Source organism: Leptonotus elevatus, chromosome 2, assembly GCF_054856555.1.
Source record: "Leptonotus elevatus isolate MCC_2025b chromosome 2, RoL_Lele_1.0, whole genome shotgun sequence".
In the NCBI taxonomy this organism is placed as follows: Eukaryota; Metazoa; Chordata; class Actinopteri; order Syngnathiformes; family Syngnathidae; genus Leptonotus; species Leptonotus elevatus.
Window position 1 is genome coordinate 20455288 of NC_141240.1, and position 11117 is coordinate 20466404.

At 39.4% G+C, this 11117-nt stretch overlaps 1 protein-coding gene across 1 annotated transcript; it reads right to left on the reverse strand.

Annotated features, from left to right (window-relative positions):
• Positions 1–7994: 7994 nt before the first annotated feature.
• Positions 7995–10414, reverse strand: nhlh2 (nescient helix loop helix 2). Its single transcript, XM_086069259.1, has 2 exons — positions 9963–10414; positions 7995–9314 (listed from the first exon to the last, which is right to left on the reverse strand). Exon 2 carries the CDS (start codon positions 9277–9279, stop codon positions 8905–8907), a length of 375 nt encoding a protein of 124 aa, XP_085925385.1. The 5' UTR covers positions 9280–9314; positions 9963–10414; the 3' UTR covers positions 7995–8904.
• Positions 10415–11117: the final 703 nt, after the last annotated feature.

Below are 11117 nucleotides of genomic sequence, written 5' to 3' on the forward strand. Positions count from 1 at the left end.
TTATACTGCAAAAAAAAAAAAACATAACATGACACAGATATAATCTTTTATTAAAGGCTTAAAGACGCTAAATATGAAATTATCGTTGACATATAATACACATAGAGGTACAGAAAACAAACACACGCGCGCGCACACACACGCACAACGAAGCAACAGATGCCCCGAGCAATAAGGTGGCTGTGTATAAATCAATATTTTGTCTTCCTTTCAACCCAACACACACGTACTCATTCACACACATACACAGTCTTAGAATTCAAGCCCTCCAGAACACAATAGAGGTCATGACTTTTGCATGACCCCTCTCCATCCCCTTGGAGACAATAAAGCCAATACTCTGTCAATGATGGGGGTGTTGTATAATTGTAACACGTTCTTTTGCTCATTAAAAACTGATATTTACAAGATTTGAAAATGGTTTTGTACTCACATTGATACATACGCCACATTAAAAGAATCCCCAATCGAATGTATGTCATTCAAAAACATTTAGGATGATTGGTTTTGTCAAGAATGAGAAACCTATGTCGTCTCCCTTTTGTGTAAGATTAGGGTGCCATCATGTGGTTTAGTTTGACTATTACAACGTTGGGGATTTTACATGTCGCAATTTCTATAGTTGCACTGACGTGTATGATTACACGTTTTCAAGGAGCCCTTCCCGTTTGTGCTCAGAAAGTTTCACTGGGTCCATATGTATAATTTTTTGCTAATTTATAAAAAAAAATCTTCCTTTCTTCCTTCCATCTGTGCCTGTCAAATACTATTTTAAAATACTTTTTAAAAATTCCATTATTCACAGTACCTTTAGAAATGCTATTTTTTAAAAGTCTTTACATATTTTTGCCCATTTATTGTAAATATGTGCATTTAATTCCAATGTGTGTGTGTGTGCGTGTGTTGATCTGAAGCACGTGCTGCCACTTTTCGTGTTTATTCAAAGTGGGAAACGCGTGCAGATGGGCCAAGACCCTCAACCCCCACCACACTCCCAGATGAATTGAATTTGGTGTCCGGAAGATGGATGGATCCCTCCCCAAAGACACAGTTTATGAGTTTGGGCTTTTTGGTAAATAGGAAGAGAAAATGAAAGCTTGTAAAAAAAAAAGGAAGAGAAAGTGGGAAGAGAAGGCTTTATAAGACCACACACACATGATGAAGGTGCTTGTTCATGGCTAAAAGTTGCAGTCTTAAGTGTTATCTTTCATATTTATCATCAACTTTGCAATGGTATGAGTGAAGAATGACAACACATGAAATTGTTGGGATGCTCTTGATAATGGATTACCAGCACGAGTTTGTCAACAAAACACAACACGTATTCATATTAATACTCTTTACAGAACAGCAGTTTCAAAAAATGAACAAGTTGCAAATGCGTTGGCACATCTATGCAAATGAATATGCTGTTTCCTACATTATCAATTGATTTTGTCATGTTCATCAAAATGTGTTTTATGACCCTCTTGAATTGTCTCACACCCCACATTTTGGCATTGGTTCATCATATGAGTATTTACATGCAAAAAATAGTTGAACAATTTGTTACAGCACGCAAAGCATTTTTTAAATTACATTTCCATCAGACTTTTTCTCCCCCAGGTGTATCTGTAGGGAAATGTGTGAAACATTAGAAACCAATGATCAACAAGTTTTTCTGAAATAGCTCATAGCAATAGAAGATGTTCTTTGTAATGTATATGACAATTTGTGGCCCAAAAGTCGGGATCGTCAGGTGTAGCAGAGTGCACGCTAATTGCTACATCACTGAATGTACAGTTTTCCCTAATAAGACTATACTATGTTTACATTCCTGTTTGTTTTCTTACCCTCTTTTGTGCTATGCAATGCTGTCGTTTCCTATCTGTATTGCATGAGATTGTTCAGCACAAACAGTAAAAGCGTTGTGAATCTTGTCCACTCTTTTGCAATCAATATTCCACATGCACTGAGGCGTAACTTACAATTTAGAATAATGGTCATCATAACTTCAGCCACAGTTTACATTGGAAAGCAACATTATATTGACAACATGACTCAGCAATTTATTTTCTTATCCGTATACAATTACACAAGTATTTGTTATTCTGTTATTCTGATTTGTCCATTGACACCGATATTACTTTTGAGAGATGGGTTAGTTATAATAATAATAATAATAATAATAATAATAATAATAATAATAATAATAATAATAATAATAATAATAATAATGTTTTGCTATTCGTGCAAATTGTTTTGAAAAATGCACTTGCTGTTTAGCTAATTTTGAGGACGATTGAACTATGAAGTGCTTAATTCTTTATATTTCATGTAAAAAAAAAAAAATTTTTTTTTAAAAGTAGAATAGAGAATGCTCTTTTTCCTCTTAAAACCCCCCACTAACATTATTTTTTAAACACATTAATTCATGTCAATGGGTAAAATTTATTTGAGGTACTACAAATTTGCCAACGTCTACAACTTTATACGAGAATAGAATATGCTATGCAGAATTGTCAAACTTGCATAATGACACATCACAATCAAATTAGAGCTTTTAATTGGCTATAGGGAGGAATAATTGGTTTAGCATGTTTGTTTTTTTGGCACGCTGGTGCCTATATGTGGATAATGGTCCAAAAAGTGGGGCAACAAGGTGCTGAATAAAGTCACACTACAACAATTGGATTTCAAAGCTCTTAAGCAATGGAAATGTCATGATTGTAAGTGTCCAGATTGGGCTATGTGGTTCCGAGGCCTCTAATGTATGCACACACACCTTATGACAAGCCCCAGTACAGATGGTCCGAGCGTGAGTCTGAATGAGAAGGGAACCATCCGCGGCTGCTGACGCATTGTGTGTGTGTATATGTTGGGAGGGGTCTTCAATACAGCACTTAATGAGAACAGACTGGCCCTTTCTCAACCCCCTTCCCGTCCCTCGCCCCGACACCCCTCCAACCCCCCAGCCACCCAACACACACACTCTCGCTGTCTGATTCTCCATTTCTCCTCTTTCCCCATTCCCATCTGTTTGGAGACAAAGGGCCACGAGCCAGATCGGGCCTCGGGACCCGGCTGGTGAAGTAGGCCCGGATAATACGGCCCATCCCGTGGGCTGCATTTCAACACATGGACAAGGCTTTGTACTTTCTGTACCGATGCTGCTCAAGCCCTTTCCATCGGGGAAGTGGGGTGGAGGTTTGCGTCCTCCAAAACACACACCTCCATCAGGTGTTTGCGTGTGCGCTTTGAACATGAGCGCACATCGGTGGGGTGCGCAGCATAAAAGCCAGCGAGGAAAAATGACAGCTCTCCAATGTTGTGAACATATGGCTGTTTGTTGTCACACTGTCCCTGTCCAATTTGCACAAAGCGTGCCACTTCTCTGAATTAAACGGGTGTGAGTGGAACGCCACGTGCATGCTGGCAAGGAGCGACCCGAACACGCCCAAGTGATGAAGAGGATGATGATGATGATGATGATGACGATGGCGGCGGCTCTATACCGTCGATTGCAGTCTGCACACTTCCTGACATATGGTCGCGCCTCATCTTCTACCATTACATAAGCCTGCTGTGCTGTGTGTGTGAGTGTGTGAGTGAAATGTGACTCGCGTTCTCTCTCGCTCTCTCTCTCTCTCATTCTCTCTCTCTCTCTCTCCAAAACACACACACACACACACACACACACATGCCACACACACACCCACACACACACACACACACACACAGCAACAGCAGCCTCACTGTCAGCCAGGCTGTTCAGCGCCCTCAGCAGTTTGGGGGATGGAGGGAAGGGGTGTGGAGGGGGGGGTGGGGGCGTGTTCAGGGGGTAAGTGGTGGTGGGTATGGGGTAAGGAATAAATTGAAGGAAGCTGATGCTAGCACAGCTTTAGAGATGAGGATGGAAAAAAAAACAAATGGCCTTGTGGCACCTTAATGGAAGTGTACAGATGGACAAAGCCTTTCAGTGGACTCAAGCACAAGTCCAAGCAATGCCACAAGTTCACAGCTTGTTTTAGTTTTGGATAGAAGACCACAATCTGTCAATGTTTTATTTCTTTTTATTTTAGTTAAGGTATTGCAATGAGCCCTTTTTGAGTCATGTTACAGTGGAACTAAGGAGGTGGAACTAAATCCATTCCAGAACACTAGTTGACCTCTGGTGCATATGGTGGCAATGAATTAAAATGAACTCACTTTGCAACATGCAGCGGGTTTGCAGATCGTCAACAATTCTTTAAAAATGAGGCTTGAAGGTTACTGCAAAATAAACATAAATTAAAGAGAATTACACAGAGACGCACAAACAAATGGCACCAACGTTGCCATGTTGTAAGCATTTAAGCAACATGCTGACCACAAACATATGCAGGCAATACAATGATTCAGTCATATGGTATATTATTTATTATCTGTGAAAAATGACTATCATTCCCTATGAAACTCTTCTTTGTGTGTTTTTGCAAGTCAGTGTTATTGACCAAGTTGCACTCGAGAAGAAAGTTGGATTGGAACAGATTAATGACAATTCCAATAATTTCAATGGGGAAAAATGATTTAAGATGTGAGTGCTTTGAGTTACAAGCATTGCCACAGAGCTAATTCATTACCTACAGTATTGTACAAAAATGCTGTTATACAAAATGCAAGACACCTGCTCCCTGCACCTGAGACATTGTAACATGAGTCACATGACATCGGGGAGGGAAAAGGACTAACTGTGCTCACTTTGGACATTTTCACAGCTATTAACGGCTGTATTTTGAGTTATTTTGAGGGAACAATCCATTTAGACTGTTTATATGTTGTACATTGACTACTTTCCATTGTGCCTAAGTGTTGTGTTGTCCCATGATATAACTACATTTCTGCAGAAATGTGAGGCGTGTACTCACTTTTGTGAGATACTGTAAATCAAGGCACCATTAATGTACAGCAAATATTTTAAGTAACATTGGAGCAGGGACTTGTGCAAACTCTATGCCAATGATGGTTATTCACCCCATTTTCTATTATTGTGAGACAAATATTCACTCTAATCATGCCACTGCAACACATATTCTTCATGACCACTTGTTTATTGTTTAACAACAGTAACATTCTAAGGTGAACTATCATCTTTCTCTAAAGGAAAAATCATGGACAGAAAAGGATTTGTGTACTTGCATCTGGAAAATCATCCCACTTATGAAGCATCCAATCAGATCACTCTGATGCCATTCTGAAAGCCACGAGTGGGCAAATTTGCATATATCTGATGATTAGATATTAAACAGGGTTCCATTAGTGGCAGTGCCAGTGGCTCAAACTCGCCTGCTGGAGCCCTGTTAAGGTGAAACTGGATGGGAATTGGCACTATTATTATTATTATTATTTTTTTTAAAGCAACATTTCACTGATGAGCTTCTTTCAGAACAGGCCTGCGGGCTACTTATCTGATCCTTGGGGGCTACCTGACACTTGTAGACGCCATTTTGGTTACCACTGGTAACGTGTTCATCATGACATCATGCAAACTTCCGGGTTGGGTTGTTAACAAAAACAAACAAAAACTTATGTGGAACAGGGAAATGGCCTGAATGACTTTAGCCCTTTTCTCTACTGCCATAAACTGAATGTGTGACATGTCAGTTGAAAACAAAATGTTGAGGTAAATTGCTTCCAAAGAACTCGGAGCAGGATTTTTATTTCAACAGGTAGTTAAAATAAAAATAAAAATACCTCCTTAATGGTCATTAAGGAAGTGTTTAACCAATGTCTAATTAATTGACTTTTCTGTTGCTCGCATCAAAGGCACAGACCCAGGATTTCTCTTTGCTTGGGATGGAGGACATGACCAATACATAGAGGAGCTGAGAAAGGAATTTAGAAATATATTTTATTTAGGAAAATCTAATTATATGCTGGAGGGTGTAGCGCCATGCTTGTACAGATGTTCTCTTTTGCCTGTGAAATGGATAGCATGTTGCAACGCTAGTGTTAGCTATCAGGCATTTTTCTAGCCAAATACCAGCATAATGCTAGCTAACATTTTATATCGCTTATCCTAGCTAGCTAGTAGCTGCCATTATGTTTGGCTAAACTATTGAAACACAACCAATCATTGATCTATAAGAGAAAGTCTTCCACAAACATGATGAATGTTTGGCGTCTGTCCCTTTACAAGTGAATACTACGTCTTATGATCATCTCTGTACAACTATTTACAACATCCACTACATTTATCTTCCTCTCCCACGAGTTTGCTGGATTGAGTATGTTTTCTTTTAGGAAATGGAAAAAATTAAACCTTTCTGGGTATTGACAAGTCCGAGCATTGGCTACGTCACAAGTCGAAATGACGGTCAACTTGAGGAAAGGAAGCTCTTCGCTCATTGGAAAGCATGATTTTGGATTATTGTAATTTGATATGAGAGGATTGTTTTGACTTTGAAATGTGAAGTTGTTTGATGACTATGAGTCTATGACAGTCTGCTTGGTTTGTTTGCTAGTCACAAGCAAAAGCATAAAATAAGACACTTGTTTTCAACGTATAAAGGAAGCGTTTGCATTACGTTGCACATTGCGGAAATATCAGAAATGCCCAGATATTCAGAATTCTCAATATCTGGCGACACGTCCCCAAACTCAACAATTACGCCGTTGAAGTTAGTGGTAGGCAATCAGATAAATGGACGGTCTGACGGACAGATAGATAGATAGATAGATAGATAGATAGATAGATAGATAGATAGATAGATAGATAGATAGATAGATAGATAGATAGATAGATAGATAGATAGATAGATAGATAGATAGATAGATAGATAGCTGTGCCTCTATCACAAATGAATATCAATATTTTTGTATTTTTTTGCTCAAACCATTTGGCCATATTATACATCTCGGTGGTGAGCTGGCTCATACATTTCCATGTCTCCCATCCCATCCCTCCCTCCCGGCTTTCCCACGGGAGGTGCCAGACGGCCAGTAATTTGGTTGTCTTGGCTCGTCTGGAGTAACACCTGCCCCTTCTCTGGGGAGGGAGCGAGCCTTTCAGCCAGGAGCGCACACGAAGGAGCCTACCACTACTGCCTTTAGCTGCTGACCACTGACACTGTGTGCGTGTGTGTGCATGCAAGTGTGCGCGCGCATATGTTTTTGTGTGCGCAGCAAGCGCACTACGTTCACGTTTGTCTCCTCACACGCGTCCACGTGCACGAGGGTGAAGCAGAAGTCATCCTCTGTACCAGTGGTTCTCAAAATGTGGTATGAGTACAATTAGTATAGTACACAGCCTCCCTCTAGTGGGCCACAAAATAATCACTGAATCAAATGTTCAAACTGTATGTGCGTAATATTACAGTCGCTTTAACATTTTTTGTTGTATGTAGTAGTACATCTTGTTGAGTAGAGTTATATTTAACTTTTAAGTGCTGTATAATGCCATTTACAGTAATACTGTATTTTACTTTGTCAATCATTTATTTTGGTACAATTTTTATGTGCTGTACATTATATTTGAATCATTATTTAAATACCATTTTTTTTTCATTTTCCTATAGCCTATACAAGTTTAATGTGCAAACATAATGTTAGAGTGGCTTACCGTAATGTTACATATGCTATTTATGACAATATTAAACATATACAGACATTAACATCCACGTATTTTGAAATGTAAATGCAGTGTTGTAATGTAAGATAAAAATACAAACAACATTTCTTTTCAAATCTCTCCGTTTTTAATTGAAAATAACAGCGGAAAATATGAAAAGTTTGTCTTTTAGAAACCAGCAGTCACACAATATCTCTACTACAAAAGATGTGCATATAAGCAACAAGTAGTCTACACAACCCTGAAGAGACAAAAAAATCTTTGGATAGAGGATATGTTTTTTTTTCTCTTCACTAGAAAAAGCACATCATTAATTTCAAAATACAAAGCAGAGACAATTGAACAAATACCCCACCCCCACCCCACCTCAATAACATCAAAGTATTAAACATAATAAAGTCAGAGTACTTCTTGTAAATTATTTGTTTTTTTGGTCACAGCAAAAAAAAAGAGGTTGAATTTGATCAATCCCTTGGTGGTGGAAGCCGTTTGCCATAATCGTTTTTGAAATGAAAGTTAGGAGCGGTCCATTTCCAACCTCTTAACTATAAGGAAATAAATATTTTATATAGAGCCAAGTGCTCCATCTCGAAGTGCTTAACGTTAATTGATAGGCAATTACTAGACATCAAATGATGACAATAAGAATAATAAAAACATATCAGACTCACACGAAATAAATAACAGAAAGTGCAATTTTAAAGAGGACCACCACTTTCCAAGTTGAACTCCACAGTCTAAAATATCGAAGCGAAACCAATACACACACGCTCGAGGTAAACATAAATAAGTGTCTTAAATAGCAACACAATTAAATAAATAATTTGCACTTAGAAAAATAACAATTTAATGTCGCCGTTTTATACATCATAAGTGGCACTTACGCATTTTCTCATTCTTCCCAAGTGGAAAATAAACTGGCATCTCCAGTTTCCGCTTGGTTACTATCGTCCACTGGGCCGCCTATCGCATTTGGGTCTTTTATTGTGGACAGATCAATTCAATTAAAACGTGACTTAGCTATTCTCAAATTCCCGACTCACTTGGGGGATCCTCGTTACGTGACGTCACAGCGTGGCCTTAATGCCCCTGGGCCACGTTCCGGCCCCAGCCTCCATGAATCTGAAATAATGAGGCAGCAAATGCATCCGAGCCTGTTGCGTTATGTGAAGGGGACAAACATGTTTTGAAATCTTTGTTCACCCGCTTAACACTATATAAGCAAAGGGGAAGATTTGAAAATAAAAGATAAAACACTGTTCAAGAAAATCTCAAAGGCCAAATATGTGGTCTTTTTTCTTTTTTTCTTTTCTTTTTTAAACGTCCAGGACGTGGTTGAGATAGGAGATGTAGCAGATAGCAAGTCTGAGGATCTCAATTTTGGACAGTTTCTTGTCCGGTGGCAAAGTAGGCAGCAGTTTGCGGAGCTCGGCGAAGGCCACGTTGAACGCCTCCACCCGGATCCGCTCCCTGGTGGCGTGGGCCGAGCGATACTTGGCAGTGGCTCGCCTCCGTCGCCGCTTCTCCTCGCGGCTCAGAGGTTGATCCGACCGGCACTTGTTGGCCCGCTCGTCACCCTCCGCCAGCTCCTCGGACGAGCAGCCCGCCGACTTGAGGCCGCTCAGCATTGTCTCCGGGTCGGATAGAGTCCACGAGAGGTCCGCCTCGGCCTGGTCCGGACTGAGCATCATCTTTAATGTCCTTCGTTTGCACTGAAGTTCCAACACTAAAAGGAGGTGGTGTAAGACAACAACATTATTTAGCACTATCTTCTGTTCTTGTAATATATTCATGTGGGGGGGGGGGGGGGGGGGGGTGAATGTATGAACTTGATATAATTTCCGAGAAAAGAGGAAAATTACATCAATTGACTACATTTTAATAAACTGCAACCGACTTGTTCAAATAGAGACAATACAACCATTTTTAAAAGGGACATTTCTCAGTTGGAAATCAAACTAAATATACACTATTTTTAACGCATTCAGGATGACATTTAAACTCTATGAATTATGAATATCATCGATAGACCTTTAAAAGAGCAAGAGACTATCGAACAGTATTCCACTTTTTTTTAAATATTGAATGATAGGAACGCTTTTATTTTTAAATGCCATGCAAATCTATTTATGAGCGAATTAACACAATAAGACTCGGCCATCTGTAATAGTGATAAGACAACTGTTTGGCTGAATGTTACCAAAATATTATTGCTTAAAAAAAAAATATATATATATATATATTTAATACAAAAATAAAGCTTTTATCAATCAGAAATTCAACTTATTGATTTATCTACTTACATGTTACTATTCATCTGATGGAAAAGATTTCAAGCAGATTATTCATATTTCTTTCCAGATTTGAGACTCACCTTCTTGATACAATTGTCAGTTTTCTCTCTCTCTCTCAAATATCATCAAAAGATGCTCAACTCGAAGTCATATTCCAGCTTGGTGTTGCACATGCAACTTCAATGCCAACTTTTTCTTTTCCAACTTGCACACATGGGAGTGCGCGCTGTTGAAATATTTGGAGAGGAATTAGAAAAGACAGGTGATTTTGGCCGCCACCTTTTTGGGGTCGTCAGAAGGTTCGCTCCTCCACATGTGATGATGGAGAGACAATAGAAGCGGACCGCGCTGGCTACTCCTCCATCCGTGTGCAGGAAGGTAATGCTGATGCTGATGATGGAGATAAAAAGTCTTCAGGATGGGAAGTCACTTGACTTGATGTGCATATTAACACTTCCTTTTGCTCTCCCGCTATCGCGTGTGAGATAAGATCCAAACGTCTCCCGTCTAATAAAGGCTCACTTCACGGACGGAGGGGCTCGAATATATTTGAGGAGAGGTATTGTCTAACGCCCCCCCCCCCCTCTCTCTCTTTCTCTCTCTCTCTGCCGCCCCTTGAGCGGTTCTTCCATCCCAATGGAGGGGGTGGGGGTGGGGTGTGTGTGTGGTGGTGGTGGTGGGGGTGGGGGGTGGGGTGTAGATGCGCGTGTGCGATAATAAAGAAAGGGAAAAACATGACGCATGCTGGTGCACGTTTGTGGTTTTTGTGAATGACAGAAAATAAATACAATAAACTCATGATGGATGCTCTTAATTTATTCGAATATATTGGTTTTATTTATTTATTTGTTTGTGGGCAGGTGTACAATGTTTAATATGCATCTCTTTTTTTTTTGATGGATTGGAATTCTTGGATGCTAACAATTTTTGTAAGGATCCAATCATATAATGAGTCATCCAAAAAATTATGTATGATTTATTTGTTCCTTTTTATTTTATTTTATAGCAGCAATTTAAATTGAAGTTTAGCCTTGTCAGAGCTCACAGACGAATCGACAATTCCGAGTTTACTTCACAAGTAAAAATGGCGGCCAACTCTCCGGTCACTGAAAAGTATCGGACTTTGGATTGTTGTATATTGATTTATGATTATTTTATTTCAAAATGTGATCAAATGTCGTTTGTCTACTATACAATCTGCCTGGTTATGCTATAGTCACGTGCAGGCAAAAGCA